At 42.2% G+C, this 26,047-nt stretch overlaps 1 protein-coding gene across 1 annotated transcript; it reads right to left on the bottom strand.

The window, feature by feature from the left end:
- Positions 1-1,399: 1,399 nt before the first annotated feature.
- MED4 (mediator complex subunit 4) lies at positions 1,400-24,366 on the bottom strand. The gene is made up of 7 exons (XM_075532573.1): positions 24,179-24,366; positions 21,874-21,940; positions 20,439-20,609; positions 18,579-18,636; positions 17,090-17,176; positions 12,555-12,686; positions 1,400-3,408 (listed from the first exon to the last, which is right to left on the bottom strand). The coding sequence occupies exons 1-7, from the start codon at positions 24,301-24,303 to the stop codon at positions 3,236-3,238; spliced, it is 813 nt and encodes a 270-aa protein (XP_075388688.1). The 5' UTR covers positions 24,304-24,366; the 3' UTR covers positions 1,400-3,235.
- Positions 24,367-26,047: the final 1,681 nt, after the last annotated feature.

Raw genomic sequence — 26,047 nt, 5'->3', positions numbered from 1 at the left:
AAGTAAAAGAATGGCACTATTTACCAACTGTAGCGGTAGGTTAGTGGGGTAAGAGCGACGGGGGCAGGGAGGGGAGCTCCAATAGCCACAGCAGCCTCTCATCACAAAAATGGTAAGAGCTGCCTAATATTCCCAGTCGCAAAGCTACACACACTTACCAGATGAAAAACAGTTCTGCCAATTTCTGAAAACCCATTCAGCAGTTCTCAACCTATAGGTTGCGACCCCTTTGGTGGTCGAATGACCCTTTCACAAGGGTCGCCCAATTCATAACAGTAGCAAAATTAGAGTTATGAAGTAGCAACGAAAATAATTTTATGGTTGAGGGGGTCACCACAACATGAGGAACTGTATTAAAGGGTCACAGCATTAGGAAGGTTGAGAACCACTGGTTTAGATGATCACTTTGAGGACTAAGTAATGGTATTTCCAATCACCTCATGTGCATGTGAAAGTTGGATAATGAACAAAGAAGGCTGAAGAAATGGATGATGATATTGGCAAAGAATATTATGTAATGGGCTGTGAGGAAAATGAACAAATCTGCGAGGATACTCTTTAACCGTTCTCTTACTCTCTGGACATATTACTCAGAAGAACCCATCCCTGGTTGGTAGAGGATCAGTGGGAAAAAGACTCTAGAAAGATGGCTGGACACGGCGGCAACTGTGAGGCTGGTGCGGGACCAAGTAATGGCCTGTTCTAAACCAGACCGTAACTCCCCACATACAAATCTAGACGGCTGCCTCTACAAGAGTAGCTGTGGGGCACAACGGCTAAACCGCGCAGTTGTGAACTGAAAGGTGGGCAGTTTGAATCCACTGGTAGTTCTGCAAGAAAAAAGACCAGATTGGCTCCTGCAAAGGTCAGAGTTTAGAAAACACCATGGGGCACTGCGACCTGTCCTGTAAGATTGCCGTGGAGCAGAATCAATTCACCGGCACAAACTCAGACCTAACAAAAATTTATCATTTTTAATGTACATTTGATAGTACTTTTTATCCTGCAGTTAAATCAAATCTCATTTGATTTTCTGAGAGTATACATTTATGTGCATCTGAGGTCAACAGATCCCTGGAGCCTTGGTGAGGGAGCAAGGCTGCAAGTGAACCCAGTCCATTGGCAAAGTGGGCGGCACAGCAGCCGACTGAGAAAACTGGCCATGGCTGGCATTCAAAATGGAAAGGAGCTTGTATGTTCCCTACAGCAAAGAAATTCAACAACAAAAGTAGGTGTGACACACATCAAGGCATGCAGCAGGAACCGGGACACCACTCAAGCAGATAAGCGCACATACGAGTCCCCGGCATGAAGACTGTTACCCATGCTACACCATGCTTCCAGACAAAATCTCATTGATTTGTCATTAGAAATAACTATTTCACAATACATAACTATATACATACTGTTTTTGTAATTAATCACTATGCTTTAATTACATTCAATTTGTAACAATGAAAATACATCCTGCACATCAGGAATTTACATGACGATTCATAACAGTAGCAAAATTAGTGATGAAGTAGCATTAGGAAGGTTGAGAACCACTGCTCCGGAACCTGGGAAACCCTCCAGAATGGAATGCAGCCCAGCCCACTTCCTTTTAACCCAAGAAAAGTACTTGGGGTCTTAGAACCTTCAGAGCTTAATAATACTTCTTTAAAGTTTGATTAGGACTTAACTCATATATCATTCGATCGTTATCAAGAAGAGTTGTAATCATCCCAATCAATTTAAAGCATTTTCTTCTTTGTTGTACTACTGATTAGTTCCCCATTTCCCTTCAGCCTCCTCTGCCATATCCCCCCAATCCAGTCATCCAGTTACTGTCTCCATCGATTCACCCATCCTGGATTTCATATACCCCAAACACACAAAGAAACAAAACGCTAACAGTAGGACAAAATAAAGCCCTCAATCAAGATAACAGGAAATATTAAAAACTAGAACTTTAAAATGGGTCAATAGGGAGATCAAATGATAAGGTGTTAAATTTTAACCTAGCTACACCTGCTATAATCCACTCTCCAATGTGTTCAAGACCAGTCACCAGAACTGTAATGTGTTTGATTTAAGCCATCAAGTTTGTGGTCATTCGTTATAGCAGCAATATGAAACTATTTCTGGGATAAGTACAATTATTGCTACAAAACCAGGCAACTTTAAGCAGTAAAATATGAACATGTCCATCTAGGTCTATACACGTCTGAAGATTAGCACCGTCTTTACCTTTCCCCGAAGAATTCTACATATTTAAGTGCATGTGTCAAAGGAGATTTGGCATTCACAAGGGACGCAAATCATGTTCCTTTTCAATGTTGATGGAACAAAAAGACGTCTAAAGGGATAAGATTAGAATCATAAGGTGGAGTACACAGCTTCCCAGCCAAATTCTCTTAAAATAGCTCTTGCTACCTTTGCTTTTATTCTTTACTTTCAGTTATCAATATATATTAATATATACATTTAATTAAATGTTACAAAAACATCGCGCTTGGTGTTACAGGGTTAAATATTACTGTGATAAGTTTTTCAGTTATTACATACAACATAATTTTATTACATTTAAAGAGTATGAGACGACTCCCAGAAACATATTTTTCTGAGGATACAGCCATTTCTTTCATCATGTTTATTCTCAGTCCAGAATTCTACTTCAGTATGTATAAAGTATAACTAGATTTACAGAAATTATTCCTTACAATGAAGGTATATTTAAACAAAATTTATTTACAAAATTACAATAATTATAAACAGAGCCACGACAATTTTTCTGAAACAAACAGCCTTCACTTTCAAATAAAGGATTTTGTTATTTGAAAATGTCATGGAAGTCCAGTGATCCACTGTTGTTTTTTTAAATGCCTGTCTAAAGCGTTCGATGTTGATTATGCACAAGAACCAGCTCCCTCAAACATGTGTGCAATGCTGCTGCCGGCACAACAGGAACAGAGCAGGGTCAGAAAGCAATCAACAATGGAATAATGTGCTTTCCCTCAACAGTAAATGTTGACAATTCCCTAAATGGTACTTACTTGGCTTAAGATTGAAACAGCCTTTTTCACTTAGGAAAACACCACAAATTCCCCTGTAATTTACTAGGTTGTAAGACTTACCAGTAGCCATTATTTATCTGGCTACACTAAGCGGTTTACAGATGCTATTCCCCTGCTACCGTGTACGGAACAGTTCCACAGAATTTAACTCTGGGCAGTGTTTGTCTTTCTCGTTATTTTTAATCAGAATCACTACTACTGCTTGAGGAGTCCGTGGACATCACCTCTACGTCATCTTCATTCTCTTTATTATGCCCAGGCGGCTCCAACAAGAAATCAGTGCTGTGGCTCGGCGGCAGCATGTTCATGGACATCTCACTGGACTGCCAGGGGTACTGAGGAGCAAGGACATCTACAGAGAACACAGATGTGCATGAGAACATTTCCACTCAATGCAAATATTGGAAATCAACAATTTTTAGGGATTGAAAATCAAAATACACATTTGGAAAAAATAATTCAGATCAAATTAAGTCAAAGTGTGATGTTTCAGGTACTGAGTAAATGCTATCAGAATTTTTAAAATTCATCATTGCTAATCAAATGTGTCAAGTATTGATGTATATATTATCTTCACATATATTAGGTCATTATATTTTATGTTAGCTTTTAAAGTAGATCATATCTGTCATTATGATCAATTATCAGATTTGAATAATTTCTTTAAAGATAGTGGAATTGCTATCCTAGATGATTGTGACTTGAAAAAAAAGTTGATTAGCAATGCACCTCTATATCCTAGAAAGAAGCACCCAAGACACAGTAAAAGCCCACATTCTGGAAGAAAGGCAGGATGGCATATTAACACGTAGTTTAGTCTGAAAGAAGGTAGGTTTCAAAAACATCTGGAGAAATCCATATGGTGCTAACTAGGTCACGTGTGACAGGTTCCAAGCCTGCAGGCTTCACCTTCACCCCTGCCCTTGCTTTGAGATAGCACATCTAGACCAGGAAAGCAGGTTCCTTTGCCAGAGAAAGGGCGGTGTTCACTTTGTCAGTCAGAGGTAATCTGCATAGGGAATGCACTGCTCTGACTGGTTCCAGTGTGCGGGACTATCAAGTGGTGCGTCTACAACCTCTCCCTGCACTCCACCCCCTAAAGCTTCTGTGGCAATGCTGGGGTGATTTCTTCTAAGCTTCTCAAGCACCCCAGAATGGAGTTTCCCATAGAAGCCTCCATGAGCCTCCAGGAGGTAGTGTTCTGCTTGCTAGCTCTGGCCTGTGGTGGTTATCTTACCTGTCAGTCAGTGCATGGGTGCTCATTGAAATCTGAGTGTCAGCTTTGGGAAGGGGTAGGAAGGAGAGTCTGCTTAGTCTGTCCCTTCTTTGGGAACTCTGCCTTATGGGTGAAGAGGCTACACCACAATCTGCTGTTCTTATGTCAGTAGTTAAGAGCTTATTACCAGCTAGGAATTCTTTGTGTTTCTCTTGTTCAGATTACTGGTGTGGGTCACTATGCTTTACTTGGCATGTAATGTAATATAATCAAAAAGAAAAGGATGGGGAAGATCATCTGAACTAATACAAACTGCCTTGCGCTTCATGTTCTTTTCAGAACTACATGGGAACAAATGACAATTTGGATGACAGCTTGAATGATTAGATCAAAACCCGTTATCATTCTGCTTCACCCCAAAATTTAAAAATTCAGGTCTGTTCTCATTTCACTTCATTGGTTTTGAAACAGCTATAAAGTTTCAGAATCCCTTAGTGGGTGGCCATCAGTCAGCACTGATTTGATGGCAGTGAGTTTGGAGTTTGTAGATGGAAAACTAGCAAGATTAAAGCTCACACACACACACACAAAAGCTACTTTATAACTCATTTTAACGTCTTTTAAAAGCTACTTTAGAGGGAGATGGAAGATGGCATCCAGTTAGATTTACCTGCCTTGAGCTCCTGCTGCCAGAACAGAATATTAGGTGAAGGAGACTAGGAGGTGGAGTCATAAAATTAGATTCAGGGTACTAGGGTCTGTCCTGAGCCCCGCTTTTAAGAAATGTTCACTCACAAAGCAAACTGAAAGTGCACTGAAATGCTCTAAGTTCATTGGGCTGGGCTCCTGGGCTCCAGCCAGAGCAGCTACCAGCGCCGTAGTCCAGTAGTAAGTAGCGATTTCCCGAGGCTGATTTCCAAAAGGAGTCATAATCCCATACTCGAGGAGAACCTCTGAAAGCTAGTCACAGGACCTCACACCAGAGCTCCCCGCCCTCACAGCCCGGGGGACGGGATGGGGTTGGTGCAGGTAGCCAGAGATTTGGAGCAATTTAAAAAGACATCAGGAAATTTACCTGAGTCAGATCGCCGTGTGGCAGAGCATAAGCTGGTAGCCAAAGCCTGGGGGCGAGTTCAGAATCCAGTTGGCCGAGAAGAAAACAACCTCTCTGATAAGCTAGATCTCCTCCTCTGGGGGTCAGCGTGACAGCCCCGAAATCAGGGCACACCATAAGCCCAATATAAAAAAGAGAAAAAATATTTTCTCGGTAAAAACTGCAAATCCCAGGCTCATTAACTCCAAGACAAACTGGTAGAACAAGTCTTTTGACATACATTAGAAAAATAAGGGAGCCAGTGCTAAGGAATGCCAGAAGTTAGCTACAGAGGCCTGAGTCTTTCAACATAAAAAAGACCCACTGGAACAAGCCTCAGTTTCAGAGTATCTCACTGAGTACATACCCAGAGCCAGGGGGGAAAAAACAAACTCTGAGCTACTGGGGTTATCAGTGGTCTTGGCACAAGCTAGGGCAACGCCACAAGCCGAACCAGCGTTTTGGGTGGGGTGGGGACGGGGGAAGGGGGAAGGTGCTACTATCTACCCTCAATGATCCTACACACACCTGGGGAGGTCCTACCTGTCCTCCTGTGGCTGGGGGGATCCCCTGCCTGTAGGGAGGGAACTTCCCCCCTCTGCTGCAGTGCTGCATAGCACAAGGCAGCTGTACCAGTGATCTCCAGCACTACACTGCTGTGATCTTGCCTTCAAGGGGAATTCCACCCAGCATCTGTGGCCCCTACACCAAGCGGGCACACCACCCAGCTACCTTGAGGCAGGGCTGGAACTCCCCCAGCCCCACGGTCAGGCGATCAGGGCTCAGCTAGCTCCTTACTTACTGTTCTTTTTCTCCTCTCTCCCTTCTATCTTTCCCACTGCAGTTGGTTTCAGCGGCCCAGTTCTGTTTTGTTTTTTTCTCTTTTTCTTTTTCCTCTTCTCTCCCTCTTTCCTTCCACTCACCACTGCTGGCTTCCAGGCCACTACCCTCCGAATAGGATAGCTCCGCCCAAAGAGCAGGGGGAACTCCAGCCTGCCCTCTGTGGGAGTGGTGTACAAGTAGACCAAGTACCAGTGAGCGTAATAAATATATACATGACCAATCAGAGACCCATGAAATTTATATATCAAGTACTCCAAAAGGTGAAAAGCAATCACAGGCACAACAATTATAGTGAGTGACTTTAAGGTATCACTCTCTGAAAAAGACAGATCACAGGGAAAGAAACTTAACAAGGAGGCTAGAGATCTAAACAGCACATTTGGATGACTTGGCCTGATAGATATTTTCAGACCTTTCCATCCAAGTGCCAAAGAGTTCACATTTCTTTTCAAGCCCATGTGGCACATACAGAAGACACATGGCACATGCTGGGATACAAGACAAACCTGAGTAAATTCAAGCACATAGAGATTATACAGACTTCTCTCTCCAATCACTATACCATAAGGCTGGGAATCAACAAAAGAATGATAAAAAACAAGGGCAAATAATTAGAAGGTGAATAACTATATTGCAAAAGGTGTGGGTATTGGCCCACATCAGAGATGAAGTCAGGAAGTTTCTAGAAACCAATGAGAATGAAAATACGACGTACCAAAACCTTTGGGCCACAGCAAACACATTTATCAGAAGAAGGCTAATAACAATACATGCACACATGAAAAAGAGAAACTTATGGTTGATATGCTGGCACAAAACTTACACCAATTAGAGTAGAATCAACAGAATAGTCCTGCTACTAGCAAAAGGAAAGAAATATAAAAATCATAGTTAAGACACAGGAGAGGGACAACAAGAAAACTATGGAAATAATTAATGCAGTTAAAAATTGGTTCTTTGAAAGGATTAACTGGATAGACCGCTGGGCAAACCTAACCAAAGAAAAGAAGGAACAAAATTCACTATCAAGGATGAGGGATGAAATGGGGAACATTACAACGGACTCTAATGAAATCAAAAGAATAATTACATAGTACCATGAAGGCTTGTACACTAACAATTCAACAACTTGGAAGACATGGACAAATACTTGGAAAAGCAATCCCTCCCTAGACTATCCCAGATGGATGTAAATAACCTCCAGAGGAGCAAATGCTTTGAAAATGATTAGGGAAAGCAATGTACGGATGTGCTCTATACAATTGATGTATGTACATGTATGGCTTGTGATAAGAGTTGTACGAGCCCCTAATAAAATGTTAAAAAAAAAAAAACTTCCAGAGACCCATAGCAACAGAAGAAATAGACAAGGTTACCAAGGGACTACTGACAAAACCCTCCCCAGACCACGTGGCTTCACAGGAGAACTGAACCAAGCGCTCACGAAAGAACTGACAGCAATCCTACACAAGCTCTTCCAGAACAGACGGAAAGATGGAAAGCTCCCAAACTCTCTACGAAGCTTGTGCAACTCTGATATTTAAAGCGGGCAAAGATACCACAAGAACTGAGAACTACAGACCAATATCCCTAATGAATATCGATGCAAAAATACTGGCCAATAGAATACAAAAGCTTATTAAAAAATAATTCACCATGACCAAGTGGAATTCATACCAAGGATGCAGGAATGGTTCAACATATGAAAGACCATTAGTATTATTCACATTGGCAGGAAAAATGTTAAGAACCATATGATAATATCAATAGATGCAGAAAAAGCATTTGACAACATCCACCACCCATTCCTGTTTAAGACACTCAAGAAGATAGGAATGGAAGGAAAACTCCTCAATGTTATATGAGCTACATATGAAAAACCAACCGGCAACGTGGTAATCAATGGAGAAAAGATGAAAACAATTCCACTGAAAAAGGGGACCAGACATGGATGCCTCTTGTCCCCATTCCTATTTAACATCATACTGGAGGCCCTAGCTAACCACAAAAGACAAAGCCATCAAAGGTATTCAACTGGGGAAAGAAGAGGCAAAAATATCATTATTCACAGGTGTTATGATTTTATGCATTGGAAATCCCCAAAACTCCACAAGTGGGAGTGTTAGAAGCGCTGAAAGAATATGTCAGATTGGCAGGACACAAGATCAACAAACAGAAGTTTATAGGACTGCTATACACATCAGGCAAGATCACAGAAGAGGCAATTAAAAAGGTAGTACCCTTTACAATAGTCAAACACAAACTGAACTATCTAGGGATATACCTGACTAAAAAAACAAAAGATTGTTACTAGGAAAACTACAGACAACTATTACAAGAAACCAAGAGTGACCTCAACAAATGGAAGAATAACCCATGCTCGTGGATTGGAAGACTCAATATAGTAAAGATGTTAGTTCTGTCCAAGGCACTATGTAAGTTTCATGCTATCCCAATATGAACACCATCATCCTTCTTTAAAGAATTGGAAAAAGTGATTACCAACTTCATATGGAGAGGGATGAAGCCCAGAATTAGTAGAGAATTCCTCAATTACAAGGACAAAGTGGGAAAGCTTGCCCTACCTGACTTTAGCACATATTTTACAGCCACAGTGGTCAAAACAATGTGGTACTGGTATAACGACAGATACTCAGATCAATGGAAAAGGGCTGAAAACCCAGAAATAAAAACATAAGCATACAGACAACTGATCTTTGATAAGGGCCCAAAAAATATCAAATAGGAAGCAGATGCCCTCTTCAATAAGAGGTGCTAGAAAAACCAGTTATCTACTGCCTGGTCTTGGCAAAAGGGACTCCATTTTGAATACGGTGCCTTCAGCTTGGCTCTCAGAATTCACCTCTTATAGACCTCCCTCTCACTGGCTTCCCTCTCACTGATCTCCCCCGCCCCTGCTCAACCTTCAAATTCCTGGAACAGGCTTGTCCCAGAGACAGAATGTTTTCTGAAGATAATCACACTCCAATCTACCTGTCCTTGACATATAGATAAGGTTTAAGACAGTCTCCCTTCTGAAGCACCTGTGTGCACAGATCCTCCCCAGCTTGGACCCTTCCCAGCTGTGCCTGCCAGCAGGGGTATAAAAACGCAGCCTAAATTTCCCAAGGCACGGTTTCAAAGGCTCAATTCCTTGAGTTGCTGAATCCTCCCGCAAGCCTCCCAATAAAGCCTGCTTCTAAACTTTGCCAATTGGATCTTTGGTTCTGTTTCACGCCCCAGAATTCCTTACATCTACTTGCAGAAAAATGAAGCAAGACCCTTATCTGACTCCATGCACAAGAATAAACTCAAGGTGGATCACAAACCTTGAGGTAAAACCCCTATCTATTAGGGGCATTAATAAGGGAACTGGGACAAACCTGAGAACCTTGGCACGAAATACATAGGCCATTAGAAACAGGAAAGATACAAATAGAGGAGGCACAAATTGATAAGTGAGATATACTGAAGATAAAACACCTGGGTACATTGAGAGAATTCACTAAGAAAGTAATAAGGGAGCCCACAGACTGGGAAAACATCTTTAGCAATGACACATCAGACAAAGGTCTTATTACTAAAATCTACAATACTTTGCAAGCTTACAATAAAAAAACTAACTGCCCACTAAGGAGGTGGGCAAGGACCTGATCAGAAGTTTCACAGGGGCAGAAATCCAAAAACCATGAGAAAATGTTCCTGATCATTAGCCAAGAGGGAAATGCAAATTAAAACAACTAACACCATCAAAGATAGCCCAATTCAAAAAACCAGAAAGTAACAAGTGCTGGAGGGGCTGTGGGGGGACAGGAACTCTCATCCACTGCTGGTGGACCTGTAGGTATGTACAGACATTATGGAAATCTATTTGGTGTTATCTAAAAGAGATGGAAATTGAGCAACCATAAGACCCAGAAATCTCCTTACTGGGCATATACCCAGAAGAGGCGAGAAACAAACCACGGCCAGACATCTGTGCTCCAGTGTTCATCGCGGCACAGTTCACAAATGCAAGGAATTGGAAACAACCCAAATGTTGATCCATTTCCATCAACAGACGAACGGAGAGGGAGAAAAAGACCGGGCTTCCACCTGATGTGCCAAGAGGAGAATGCAACATACCGGCATGTACCAGGGAACCAATGGAGATGTCTGCAGCGCTGGCCCCAATCCCAACTATGTGGACACCCTCTGTCCCCTCCTCTCCTGAGAAGAATGCACTTCAGAGGAAAGAACTGGGGCCACAGCTTGGGAAAAGAGGCGCATCTGATTAGAGCACACGGAAGAAAAGAAAAGGGATGTTAAGGGAGGGGAGCACACCTGGCCCACCAAACCACGAGGATGATATTTCTATTCGGAGCAGACAATGCGCAGAGAGGACCATATAGGTCCAGCCCCACCACGAGACATGACGTTCCTCACTAAACCATAGCGCTGTGGGGTCAATACTGGGGAGACAGTATGGAAACTGTGCAAAATCAGACCCCATCACGCTGGGGTTAGACACTAAGGGCATGCAAGGGGAGCAAAGTGATTAGATGCCCGGGCATTCCAAAAATACTTTGGAGAGAGTGTGGCACCCCATCAGACTCAACTGGAAAACACTTGTAAAGGCCAAAAAATAGACCTTGAACTATTTATAGGCCTTTCCATTTTCGGCAGTGGCTTTCTTTTTTGTTATTGTTTGATGGTCATGTATTTCTTATTTTATTTGGCTTTGCCAGGTTTTCGCATTTATTAATGTATCTGCATGTCTCATCCAGATGATAGGCAGGATCAATAATTCGGAGATGAAGAGAACAGGACCAATGGTTCTGGGGGGATACGGGAGAAGGGGAGGTGGGAGAAAGGAAGGGGTGGGGATGGGAAATCAACCCAGGGACAAGAGAACAGCTGAATTAAAGTCCATGGTGAGAAGGGTGCAGGATGCCTAGTGGGGCTTAATCAAGAGCAAAGTAGCAGCAAGGAATTTCTAAACCTGAATGAAGGCTGAGCATGATGGTAGGACAAGAGGAATGTAAAAGGAAATAGAGGAAAGAACCAAGAGGCAAAGGATATTTATAGAGATCTAAATACAGGCATGTGTACATATGTAAATATATATATATATATATAATGAGAGGGGACTAGAACTATGTACTCATATCTATACGTTAAAAATTAAGGTTGCAGCTGGATATTGGGCCATGGCTCAAGTACTCCCTCAACACAAGAACACTTTATTCTAACAATCTGGCATTCAGTGATGCTCACTTTCCTGCCATGATCGCTGAAGACAAAATGGGTGCATAAGCAAATGTGGTGAAGAAAGCTGATGGTGCCTGGCTACTGAAAGATATAGCATCTGGGGTCTTAAAGGCTTGAAGATAAACAACCGACTAGCTGAGAAGCAACAAAGCCCAAATGGGAGAAGCACACCAGCTTGTGTGATCATGAGGTGTCGATAGGATCCAGGTACCAGGCATCTCAGACCCAGAACAAAAATCATACCCAATGTGAATGGGGGAGGGGAGCATAGAGTGGAGACCCAATGCCCATCTGTAGACAATTGGACATCCCCCCTAAAGAGAGGTCACAGGGAAGAAATGAGCCAGGCAGGGTGCAGTATAGCCCCAATCACACACACAACTTCCCTCTAGTTCTTTGGTGCTTCTTCCCCTCCCCCACTGTCATGACCTCAATTCCACCTTACAAATTGGATTAGACCAGAACATGCCCACTGCTACAGTTAAGAGCCTGAAACACAGGGAATCCAAGATAAATAAACCCCTCAGGGCCAACAATGAGAGTAGAGCTATCAGGAGGATTAGGGGATGGTGTGAGGGGAAATGGGGAACTGATCACAAGGATCAACCTGTAACCCCCACTCAGGGAGACAAACAATGGGAAAGTGGGTCGGGGTAATAGAGGACGATATAAGATATGAAAATAATAATCTATAACTTATCAAGGGTTCATGAGAGAGGGAGAGGGAAGACATGGAGAGGCGATAGCAGGGGCTCAAGTGGGAAGAGAATGCTTTAAAAAGGATGGTGGCCTATGTGCACATGTGCTCCACACACTGGGTGAATGCATGGATTGTGATAAGCGATGTAAGAGCCCCCAATGAAAGGATTTAATTTTTTTCAAAAGCTACTTTCGTTCCTTTTGTTGACTTGGGTGCTCATCAGGAGGGTAAATTCTAGTTCCATATACCTGGGATGGAAATGAAAATTTTCAGGAAGGGGTTCAACCAGTCTGAAACCCTTAGTTTGGAACCTCCAACTTGTTAGATGTGACATGCTGCCCCACCAGGTGCACGTCGGAAAAGCCTTGGTCGTTTGAAAACCTGCTTCAACATTACCTGGCAATCTGCCTGCTGCGAGGGCATCTCCTGGTAAATGTCCATTCACCCCGTTCGTGGAAGGATTGTTCATCTGGCCCAGCAAGCCACTTCTCATCTCTAAATCTGTTGGATATGGTCTCCGTGGGTCCCCTAAAAGAATCATGACTGTTTTAAAATTATATTATATACAAGCAAGCATAATGTCATCTTTAAATATTTCATCTCCATGATGCACTTTCAAAAAATAAATCAAGCTACATTTTCCATGTTTGAATCTAGAGCTAATTTTATCAATTTTTATTTGGAGCATAAGATATTAATTTATAAAAATATATGCCTTATTTCTTCTCTGCATGCTCATTAAGATAATTTAAGAAAATTATAATGATCTAGATTCTTTTAACTGCATTTTCTGAGTAGAATATAATGGTGCTTTGAAGGAAAATATAAGGAAAAAATGGAATACTTATCAGAAGGGTTATCTAAATGAAAACCTTTTTCTAACAACCACCTTGATCTGTCATGGAGAGATTAATGTCTGTAACTTCCCAGTTGAGTACTGGGAGCCAGTAATATTCATGTCTAATAATGAGTGGGAGGACAAAAAAATGGAAATAGCATTTTTGGCCTGATAAAAGCAATGGTCAGTTTTAGATCAACTCTTTGGTAATATTTCTCGCTATCACTTAACTCTCTGCATATATGCCAGCAAAACAAAAATAAGAAACAGCAAATCTATTGCCCACTGTTAGCGCAAAAGTGTTTACAAACGAAAACTCACAGCTCACAAATTAATAAAACAAGTGTTATTACACTACCTCCTCAAAATGGAACCAAAAAAAAGGCACATACATTTTAAAAACTAGATTTAAGAATGCAAAAGCATTACCATTTCCAGAGGAAGAGTGGGACATTATGATTTCCAATTTAACTTTTTTCTCTTTACAATGTACAGTAGAGCTAATGTTGGCCTCTTGTCACAGACAGCAGTGATAAGGATAACCCATCCACAGAAAATGAACTAAGCTCACAGCTACAAAGCCTTCTCCAACTCCCACAAGATCCAGTGGAGGGACCTCCCCCGCCCTAAGCGTACAAGTATGTCTCTAGTGTTCCTATTGCCTGGTCCAATAGGGGTTTTTTCCTCAATCAAGGGAACGTCAACTACATTTTATTCTCACCTGCAATAGTATTCCTCCAACGGAAGCACTGTTGGTCCTGCACACCATTTTATCTGGTTTAGTGAGTTCAGCATTGCTTACCCCTGAGAAAATAATTTTTACTCTTCTCATCCAGAGCAAAGAGTGAAGAAAATCAAGGAGCCAAGGATAAAATTAGTCCAAAAGACCACACAAAGCACAACACCTACTTCCCTGAGGCCAGAACAGATGTTGCCCAGCTTCCACGACTGACACATAGGTTTTCCTTGACAGAGGGAGTAAATGTGGAAAGCAACCAGACTTACTGGCCTGACAGATTGGTGGGACTCCCCTGACTATGGCTCTGAGGCACTCTTCAACCTGGAACTGAACCCACCAGAAACTACCTCCCAGTCTATAAAGACAGGCTGACAGAGTGAACAAACACCCATGAGGACCAGGCTTTTCAGAACAATCAACCATAGGAGACCAAAAGGGTAGCATTTCTCTAAAGCCAAAGTTCAAAGGGCAGAAAGGGACAGCAAAGATGGGCAACTAGAAATGGAGAACTCAAAAGAAGTGGGTGCTGTGCTATTACAGAGGGATGGCAACTAATATCATGACACAAAATGGACATAAACTTCTATACAGGAAACTAGTTTGTTCTGTAAACTTTAACATTCGGCCTTTTAGGAATGTCTTTGAATATCCACTCTTATAATGAAAGTACAGATTCGATTCACTGTTATTCCAACTCACAATGACCCCTGCAGGACAAGGTAAAACGGTTCCTGTGAGTTTCCTGGCCTATCACTATTCACAGGACTAGAAAGCTTTCTTGTTCTCCTTCTCCTGCAGAGCAGGTGGTGGCTTCGCACTGTGAACCTTGCAGTGAGCAGGCCAATGCATAACCCACTACATCAACAGAGCGCCACTGCTAGATTAGACTAGTAATCTGAAAAAGTTTAATTGGAATAAGAGACATTTATTTACCCAACTCACATAACCAAATACCTGAAAAACTGGGAATGTCAAGGGTATTCCTATCCAACTATGGTACTACTCACTTTGAAGAATCTATTTACAATTTACCTGCTATAACGGCTCTTAAGAATCTCTTCCTAAGGTAGTATTAGATAACAAAATAACTGTTGACTACCTTCTAGACCAACAAGGAAAGTTCCTATTATTGCTAACACTTCTAGCTGCACTTAACAGAAGTAGAACTAGCTATCAGAAAACTGTGCTGGAAAACTACTTGGTAGCAACCATTACGTCCTATGTCTGATTCTCTCCTTTTAGATATTTTCAATTGGTTACCCTATGGCATTGGTTTTTGATGTGCATTCGATTGCAGAATGAATAATTTGTATTACTATAATAATTATGACAATGTTGTTAGGTATCATTGATTTAGTTCTGATCAATAGCAACCCTATGCACACCAGAAACTACCCAGTCCTGCACCATCCTCACAATTGGTTCCTGTGCCTGATCCATTGCTAAAGCCACTGTGCGAAACAATCTCATTGAGGGCCTGCCACTCTATCGCTGCCCCTCTACTTTACCAAGCATCATGTCTTCTCCAGGAACTGGTTACCTCCTGATAATATGTCCAAACTCTGTACATTAATCTTGCTTCTACGGAGCACTCTGGTCTTCTTTCAGCAGCCCATGGTAAGAACGAACGTTCAATATTCTTCTGCAGCACTGATTCTTCTGTCTTCCTTATTCAATGTCCAACTTTCACATGCAAATGAGGCAATGGAGAATACCACCGTGGGGTCAAGTTAATCCTCAAAGTAACATCTTTGCTTTCCAGCTCTCTAAAAAGGTCTTGTGCAGCACTGCATTACATCTATCTTTTGATCTCGTGACTGCTGCTCCCATGAGCACTGACTGTGGATCCAAGAAAGACAAAATCCTTGCAAACTATCATTTCTCCATTTAGCATGATGCTGCTACCTCTTGGCCCCGTGGTGAGGATTTTGGTCTTCTTCAAACCGAGTCATAATCCATACTGGAGGCTGCATTCCTAAAGCTCCATCAGCAAGTGCTTCAAGTTCTCACTTTGAGCAAGCAAGATTCTGTCCCCTGCATACAGCAGGTTGTCAGTAAACCCGCCTCCGCCCTCGTCTCCACATAAGCCAGCTTTTCTGATGATCGGCTCAGCACGGACTGAATAGCATGGTGAGCGGATGTCAGGCCGACACACACCTTTCTCGATCTTAAACCACGCAGTATTCTTTTGTTCTTGCACAGCTCCTGATCCATGATTATAACATGACTACTTAAATGTTGTGTCTAATGCATGTAACCAAAATGTGACACACACTGCTGTGCAGAGAATTGTCTTGATGAGATATGTAATAAGTAGTAACCACCTTAACTAATCCTTTCTGCAAGTTGAAGATAACTAAATATAGGTATTTACTAGTCACTTGTTTTCCAAAATGTTCCATTTTGAGTTATATTGTTTGCGCTCTACCAGTATTTATTCCTCCAATGTGGCTTTGTCTGCTGTAGTAATCTCAACGAAATGAGCTCACTCTGAAAATGAGGCTTACTAGCGTGGCAAGGTGAAGAAAACAATTTTATGGAAAGAAACCAAAGCCCCCTGAGAAAGGCCCGTGCCCTCGAGGGGGCTTGGTTAGAAGGGGTGTATGTGTATGTGCTACAAACTCCAAATGCGAAGTGATGAGCTCAGAATGAGCTCACAATAATCAGTAACTTGCTTGGCAAACAAGGAAGGAGATCAATCTATGTGACCGTTTTTTTCTCCTGTAGGAATGTTGAGGCAGGTTGGGACCAAGATTAAAAACAAAAAACAGTAAGACGAATGTGACCAACAGATCATGAAAAAAATGGTCACACTAGATTTTGTATAAAACACACCAGACATTCTAGAAACTGAAGTCCTGGTGGGCTAGGCATCAGACTGCTAACCACAAGGTGGCCAGTGGATCCACTTGATGCCCAACAGAGCTCTTTGTACTTTCAATGGCACGGCTTCAAAGCAAGCTGGAACACTCCATAAATTCATTTCCTTTCTGTTTCTACCAGAAACATTTTGATAACATTAACTATTTGAAAAGTGAAGTTAGGTTACTAGCGGCAATGGCTTTGTAGAAAACCAAATTTATAAAACTCATGGTCTACACTATTACTCATAATAATGTGCCACAGTAGTTTATAGTAGATGTTTCCAAAGGTGAGTAATTCACCGTACATACTCGTGGATAAGGCGAGTTTTTCAGCACATTTTAAATGCAGTTTTTGTGGTAACATTAGGTGCCTTAGCTGTTATTTGGGTTGGCTTATATTTGAGTATATCCAGTATTTCCTATTGTTGTACACAGTCTCCTAAGAATGATCGAAATCACACATACTAGAATACAATGGAAGTCCTTTTACCTGGAACCCAGGTCAGTGGGGCACACACTGCATTACTTGCACTAATCCTGTGTGCATATTTAATAATTTCTTCAGATGAGATAGCACCTGAGGAAGTGGAAAGTAAAATTACATTTTAGTACAGTAAACATTTATGTTGTAAGTGCTTATATCATACTACATAACTTTTCAACTACCTCAAAATAAGATAATCAATGGAAAAATAAGAGCAGATAGATTACATAGCATGGCCTTAACATAGCTTTAAATAGACACCAGTAGAAAGACAATGTAACTGCATGATTATTATATATAGAATGATAAAGCTAGAATCAATCTGCAAGGACACACACCAAATATTAACCGAAGTTGATCGCTGAGAAACGAGAACAGCTCTCACTTTGCACTTCATAAACTTCAGAGGCGGCTTCAATGGAACAAAGCAATGTATACACACATGCCTCTCTGGACTTTTGAAGGCGAAGGGCAAAGCTGAGCGAGGGTCTAGAACTCGGGTCAGTCTGCTTAGTAGCCACTCAGGAAGAGTTGTTTCCGGCCACAGACGCCGAGCCATCTTCCAGGGGAACATTAGCTGTTGCTCACTATGTCACAATCAGAAAGCAGGTTGTCAAAGGAGCATAAGGCCCGGTGTGGTAGGTTTAGTATTAGATTGCTAACTGCAGAGTGGCTCAGCCCCACTGAAACGGTCTATCCCCGTAAGTAGCTGTCTTAGAAAACCCTACCCAGGGTCACTGGGAGTTGGAATCAAGTCGCGGAAAAATACACAACAGGAAAAGTGAGAACGTCCAAGATGATTTTATGTAAATTATATTTATGAATCATTAAGAGGCATTAACCAGCTTTAATTGTAACTTGGATTTTGATCTAAAACTGCGAAGGTCAGTAATAGAGCATAATAGGACACATGGACCGGAAGGCACACTGGACTCTGTACCAGGAACGGTGCATACATCCTAAGCCATACAAATACTCAGACATTAGGATGCTCTAGTGCCACCGTAGTTGTCCAATGGATGCTCCTTTTCTTCTATCTGCCCCGTCTTCCAACATGCAGCTCAAATCCAGCTTGATTCCACAGCGTTTACTTCTCTTTCCCTTCTAATAGTAACTTAATAACTTAAAAATAATTATTGTACATAGCCATCATCTGCTGTTATTGCTTCTTATATTCTAGGGAAGGGTGTGATACTTCTACCTCCTTAATAAGTCCTAGCAGCGCTAAACATAGTAGTAGCTGCTAGGTGTAATCCAATCACAGCAACCCCATAAAAATACTGCCAGCCTTAGGTCATCTTCACAGTGGTTGTGCTCGAGCCACTGTTGCAGCACGGTGTCCATCCATCGGGTGCAGGGTCTTCCTCTATCCCACGAACCCTCTACCAAGCAAGATGGCCTTTCCCAGGGAGCACGTGGAAGACTCATGATCCCCAATAATAAGCAGGTCAGTTTACTGAAACCAAACTGCACCCAGTCATCCTGTGATACTAACCTTTTCTCGCTTTTTCTATTGATTTGAGTTTTTCTTTTGCTTGATAAACAGCTGTTGCCTAATTTAAAAATTAAAAAGAAACAGGGTTTATTCTTTTGAGGTTCTGGCCTAATTCATTTGAAAATCTATACCACAAGAACAACATGAAAACTGTGAATCCTCATACTTTATTTGAAATACTACTGGATACTATTATTTATCACAGTTGCAGTTAATCAAAGAAATATTGATAGAATCAGTCTTTCATTTATAAATCAGTTGTTAGAAACAATTAGAAGTATAAATTGGTGTATTTAATAACATTTTTTCTTTGTCTTCTATCATAAATGTGCAGACAAGTGCTAGACTATATACCATTGCAAAATAATTCCATCCGGCACTTGTTCCAAAGTTTGAGACAATGGGTAGGATAAAATACCTTAAGTAATCCTCCAACCTCCCAATTTAAAGATATACTCTTAGACGGATATTCATTTAGACATTATACTCCATGTAATGAACGCTATAGGGAAAATATTACCTATCCCCCATCCCACCCAACACTCCCACATACAAGAGGGCTAAAAAAGCTAATAAAGTACATCAACACCCTCAATTACTGTACTGTAGTTAAGAATGCAAAGCCAGAGGTACCTACCATATATACTTGAGTATAAGGCGACCTAAACATCAACCAACGCACCTGAGTTTACCATAAAAACTGCATTAAAAAACGTCCATCTCCACTTTTTAGCCTCTATGGGCAAGTTCCTCATGTATTTTAAGTCTTAACTTTAGCATCATACAATGGTTAATGGCACTCAAGCCATTGCTATAAAGACTAAGACAACCCATTTATTTATTTATTTACAATCGTTTTATTTGGGGCTCATACAACTCTTATCACAATCCATTACATATATCCATTGTGTCGATCACATTTGTTGCCCTCATCATTCTCAAAACATTTGCTTTTCACTTGAGCCCTTGACAACACCTTTAAAGTGTAAAGCACAAGGCTTAGCATATGAACATTCAATAGATGTTGGCTGCTATCACTTACATAATAAAATTCTCTTATTATGGACTTTATGTCCATTTCCTTTGACCTGGCAATTTTATTTTCAATTCTCTCTTAACTCTGTGAAGCCCCTCATATACTAGTGGCTGTTTCTTTAGTATAGGGAGTTAATTTACTCTGATCTGGTCAGGCTTCTATGTACCCCCGCCCCCGAGCCCATTTGAACACCTTCTCAAAGGGGGTAGAGGATGCAGCCATGGGGTAGGCTGTTCACTGGGGTAGGATGCAGCCCTGTCTGGCCGGTGAAAACCAAGCCCAGCTGTTCCTGCATCATCACCACACAGTAACTACCTGAGCAAGTAGTAAAATGGCTGGGCAAATAGTGATGAATAAATTGCTTATTTGAAATAGCAGCAAAACAACAACAGAATAAGGGTCTTTCCCATCTCTCCAACTCTCACTTTGCTTAGGATGGAAGAGTAAATATATTAGTGTGAATTTTAATCAATTTATAATGACTACCTATTTTAATTAATTTCAAAATATTTTTGTAATATGGAAAATACGCCTTTTAGTAACAGAAATATATGAAACCAAAATATAAAATAAAATTCATTTCTGTAATTAGAGTCTATTCATAGGTAATTGTGCTTCAAAAGTACTGCTTAGTGTCGGCAGACTTCCTTAAACCAAATTTAGGGGAAAAAGAAAAGAAATACACAAGCTGACAGGTTGCCATTTTTTAGATTTAGAAAGTTCAAGTTTTCTCCTTTTTTCAAAAGGCTAACATCAGATTTATTTTTCAGAAATTAAAAATACCCATTTTTACCCAAAGAACTTAGGAGCCTCTATCAACTTACTAGTATTTGCTCTGCTTCCTTTAGCTGTTTTTGTAGTTGCTGAATATCATTGTCTCTCTTCTCAACTTCTTTCTCTAAAACTTGCATTTCATGATGGATTTTTCCCTGATTAAGTGCCAATTTCATTAGGTCTTGAAATTCCCCATCTCTGTGAATTAGCAACTCCAGGATCTGTCAAAGAATAGTTAATTAAATCAGGCAACAGAAAATTCAAAGGGCCACACTTGTCTTCCCCCCTACACACCAAAAAACCCCCTTAAAGTTAATATCATTGTACATATTTAGGGCCATATCTGACCCTTCCCCTATGAAGATAAATTCCTAAGGAATAAACGTACCCCAGCATTTCTCCATTGACAGTCTATCATAGTCTCTGCCTAAGAAATATACCACAAGGTAAAACTAGAGAGTTATGGGCTAGGGCATGGACCAGTAGTTCATTAGATCCTGCCCTGTCCCTTTTTCTATCTTGTATCTTCTTTGAAGAGCTGTGTTTATGAAAACATTTTTGCCCTATAGTTTTCATTTCCATTTAATAAGCTTTTGTTAATTCAGAAGACAAAAATCAATAAATATTTAACCCACAAAATAAAATACTGCTAAACCTTCAATGAATAATTTGGAAAGTTCTCAATCTTCCTTTTCAAAAGTAAGCAGAAAGTTTACATGTTTTGTTTTAATTTTTTATTGTTTAGATTTTATTTCATAATCATAAACTTAACTCTGCTTTCCAGCTGGACTTAGAGGGATAAGGAAAAGTAGGAACCCCGAGAACTGGAGTGAGAGCACAGAGATGAATCAACACTGCAAGCACATGGGGAATAGAAGGCTACCCAAGGAATGGTCTGGTGCTTAAGATAAAACATGAAATAGTAGACTTGTCCACAGTCCACAGTGGTGATCCTCTCACTGCTCTTCCATTCCTGGGAACAAACTGCCCATGGCTTCCTCCACCTGAACGAAGACCACGTGTGCTTGCCACCAACGGCTCCATCTGAGCGGGGCAGGTAAAACACTGGGGACCATTCGTCTCAGGCCTAGCATCTGCCCTGGACAGGCTGCCAGGGCCTGTGTGCTCCAGGATGAAGTTCTCATCCTCACACCTCTCTCCAAGGATGGACTTGCCACCAGCGCCATGACGGCGTGGGAAGTCACCACCCTGGCACATAAACCCCGGAATGACCGTGAGAGCAGGAACCTTTACAACCAAAAGCCTTCTCCCCAGTGCTCAGAGCGCGGAAGTTTCATGCTGTCTTGGAACTTTGTCTGCAAACAGCTCGAAGAGATGGGGCCGGGGGGCTCGCCGTCAATGGCTATGTCGAAAAACACAGTAGGGTTGACCATGGATGGACACATCAGAATCAGACGAGACTACACATTCAGGTGGTGGCGGCTGCAAAGTGGGCTGTTTTTAATTTCTTAAGAAACAATTTACCTGGTTTTCCTCTCCAGGCTGTAATAGCTTTTGGTTTCTTGAAATTGCCAGCATTTCTATAAGTTCCCTAAAAAACACAACACAAAGAAAACCACCTTTACAAATACAGTACAAGTAGTCCATGAGTAATAGTCCTTGGCGAATGAATGAATGACTTACCAAACTGTTCAACCTATTAAAACTTCAAGATATATGGATGGATTTGCAATAGCAAACGGGTGGTACTTTGCAACAAGAACATCAAAACATTATTACTGTATTATTATGTTACCTAGATACTCGATTATAAGCCAACCAGAATATCAGCCACGGCACCTAATTTTAGCACAAAAACTGCATTAAAAAATGTGCTGAAAAAAACTCGGTTTATACATGCATAGTTATGGTAAATGTTTTTAGGCATCTGGAAGTATTTAATGCTTTTTATACATAGAAAGGTAAACTACATACTACTAAGACAAACATCTGACTGACTGCAGAAATGAACCAAACCGGACCGTTCTGATTTACATACTACACTGACTGAAAAAGCAAACTTAGGAACAAGACTCATTTGAGGACGGCCTAGCTTAAACCTGTTCCCTGCCTACCTGGCTTCCTGGGGACCAGCCATCAGTGACAGCTTGCCTGATGCTATGAGGCCGCACAGGCTTCCGTGGAGCTGCCTGATCAAGACTAACCAGGAACTACATGAAGAAAGCAAAAGGTCAAAAAAGACAGGGAAGACCACAATGTAGACTAGAAGAGATCCTGAAACTTGCTCTTAACTTTGGAGTCAGTAAAGCCAATTGTATAGAACATTTCAAAGGGTAGCTCTAGAAGGAAAAGTAAATTATTATAGTACATGTGCAAACACCTAGAGTTCGAAAAGCAAAAGTGCCAACAAGCTCAGCATGTTTTCGAAATATGGAAAGAATACTCAGGGCCACTGCACCAAAAATAACAGCCAACAATCAATCAAGCTACGGAGATGAAAAGTCCTTATTAAGTCATCCTTCAGATACATACCGAGTGCCCGCTCACAATGTATTAGGCACCGTGCTGGATGCTTGCGTTATGAAAGTGCACAGAGTCACTTACGTTCTGATGCAGGAGACAAGGCAAAGTGGGGGAAGGCATACATGGAACCAGAGCCAAGAGAAGAAAAGCAGTGTTGTATCGTGGAGCACTGGTGAGGGAGGTTGGCTACTAGCGCTGCCTTAATAGATTTGACAGCAGGGAACAGGGGGGGGGCAAATACAGTCCTGTTTGAAGGCTGAACCAATACAATTTTGACAACCATGTGAGTATGTTTCATCGTTGCTACCTTGTACACTGACTGGCTCATCTCCTCCCTGCAACCCTTCAGTAAGGGGGTGTCCGGGTGCCTACAGATGGGCTTTGGGTCTCTACTCTGCACTCCCCATCATTCACAATGATAAGATTTTTTGCTCTTTGGTGCCTGAGACCCGATCCCTTCGACACCTCGTGGTCACACAGGTTGGTGTGCTTTCAACCTGACTGATTACTATTAAGGGCAACAGAATGTGGAGAGTGACAGCAAGACCCACCTCTGGGCTTCCCTACCTGTGCCACTCACTCACAGTCACCCTATATGGCGCGGGGGAACACACTGCCCTGGGGGCTCTAAATCCTTACGGAAGCACAGCTGGAGGCTTCTAACAGCAGGCCCTGGGGTTAGCACCCAACGCTTAACTTTCTATGCCAGGGTCGCCGCGAGTCGGAATGGATTCGATGTCATCGAATTTTACAATGTTTGTTGTAGGGTTTTTTTTTGTATTTGTTTGTTTCGTGTCACATACGCTGGGCCCTAGCCATCCAAAGAACTTAACAATACCACCAGCACATCATGAGTACTTAGTCCCATGCTGTTCCAGGGAGTTTTCGCAGCACATTATTCCGAAGCAACTGGGACGGACATCTGACATGGATTTCTGATAAACACAGGCCAACGTGAACGTCTGCCTCTACTGGCAAGGGGGTCCTTCTAGACGGGCTTCTGGCTCTCCTGTCACTCCTGGCCCCCAGTCGGTGTCCCCTAAATTTGAGTATCGGTGGACTAGAGGGTCCAGACTAGGCCCGCAACGGTTCGAACAGTCTTGGGGTTCCACAGGCACGGTTGTTACCAACTGCTTCGGAGTCCGACACGTTGCAAACGGCAAAGGCACGAAAAGGGGCGCACAAGCGTTTTCCTGGCCGAGACCGGAGTTTCTCCAAACTGCCGTCGCCGCCGAACCCCGAACGCGCGCAGGTCCCGCCCGCGTTACGGTACGGACTCCGGCTCGGCCCGACCAGGCGACGTTACCTCGATAAGACCTCCAGATCCTCCAGCGCGGACAACAGCCGCTCGCGGGTGCTGTTACCGCCCACTGCTCCGGAGCTGCCACCCGGCCGCTCCTTGTCCTTCTCCGCACCCGAAGACGCGGCCATGCTCCCCACGACCGGGAGCAAAATAAGACGCAAACCCGTAAGAGAAGATGTATGCTCCGGAAGCAGAAGAAAGCAGGAAAGGTGAGCTCCGGAAGCAGAAGAAAGAGTCGTAGAGGCGGGCGCAAGGGGTCGGGGTAAGCGGATGTTGGCTAGAGCGCCCCCTGGAGGCCTGGAGGGGAATTCCGGGCGCTTACGCCATCTGCTGGACCAACCAGGTTTAGCCGGTCCAAGGCTTTGAGAGCGAGGGACTCTGGACTACGCCAGGAATGGGTTCTCCCATGCCTTCTGTTTCTTCAAGCAGAACTTTAGTTTTTAGCGAAAGGCTAAGCATTTGCGGAAATTACATAATCATCTCTTGTTAGAGTTTCTTCAGGAAGTCCTCCCGAGGAATCTAGCCTCAGTTGTTCTGTTTCGCAGTTCTTCCGTTTTGCTCTGACTTCCGTTTTGCTCTGATGTAGGTAAGACATGGAAGTATATTCCCAAACAATGTTTCTTCATGCTCCCGATGGTTTTTAAATTGAATGACTAGTATGGAAGAGGTGCTTAATGGCAATAGTTTAAACTAGCATTGAGATACCACTCTGTGGTGAAGTGAAATCGCTTAATATGGTTCTTGGGTTCATGTCTCTCGAATTCCCACCTAATAATTAGGTGGAAGTATGCAAATAGCATGTAGGAAACACCCATTGGGGATTGGACACTTTTGCTTGGCATTCCCTTGGCGTAGGAGCACTATCTCTGAGGCAGAAACAGAGAGAATTCCCGAGACCAGGGCCCAAGGCAAGGCGACCATGAGACAGAACAGAGTATTGAGTTTATAAGGATAGGCAATTTAGAAACTGGACATTCAAAATGGAGCAGATAAAGGCATGAAGTGGCTGGCTTCCAAACGTTCCTGTGGGCCTCTCGTCGCAAATGAGTGGAGCGAGATCTCCACGGAATAGTTTCACCTTTTTCTAATGGGAAGAGAGGGTGGGGGGAGGTGTTGATAGAATTATAGGATTTAGGTGTGTAGGTGATTGTTAACAAGACTGAAATGGTTAGGAATTTTTTGTTATATACATGTGGTTAGTGTATTTCCTATGTATGCATGTGAGTTTTATCATGTTAGGCACATGTATAATTTCCTTATTGCCTTTGTTTGGAGATTATCTGTGGCTAAAGAAACACATACAGGTGCCATGTTGACAAAGGATAAAGTGTGATAGTTAGGTTTTATGTCAACTTGGCTGGACCAGGGTCTGCAGTTTGACAGTAATTCCTTTCCCGTAAGATACAGGTCACAGCCTGATGTCTCCTTGGGTGTATGGCCCATTTAATATCTATAAATAGATACTGTGATACTTGCTCTCTTTACTTTTTCCTGCTTACCTGGATCCTGTGTCTACTGACCCTGGAAGCTGCCTGTGGCCTGTCATGTTGCTTACTGACATTGGATCCAAGACACTTGGCCTCTACTAGTATGCCTGTGGTTTATTCTTCTGTTTCCTGGTGCATTGACTAGAAACCATGTGTCAAGAGGACCTGTAGCTTAGCATCTGCCCCATGAACTTGAGTCCAACTGGGCTTACCCTTGCTGTGGCTTTGTGGCCTGGTTGCTTGATATATGAGTGTCACTGGGCTGTCTCTCTATAACCCCAACCTAACACTTTGGAGTAAGATCCGAGAGAAACACATAGTAAGGATAGAGGTTGGAGGAATGTTTGATTTGTACGTTTTGGGTGGAATTGGATTCTCCTTCCCC

The sequence above is a fragment of the Tenrec ecaudatus genome, chromosome 15, assembly GCF_050624435.1.
Source record: "Tenrec ecaudatus isolate mTenEca1 chromosome 15, mTenEca1.hap1, whole genome shotgun sequence".
NCBI lineage: Eukaryota > Metazoa > Chordata > Mammalia > Afrosoricida > Tenrecidae > Tenrec > Tenrec ecaudatus.
Note: the sequence above shows the minus strand (reverse complement) of the source record. Positions and strands in the feature narration are given on the sequence as shown.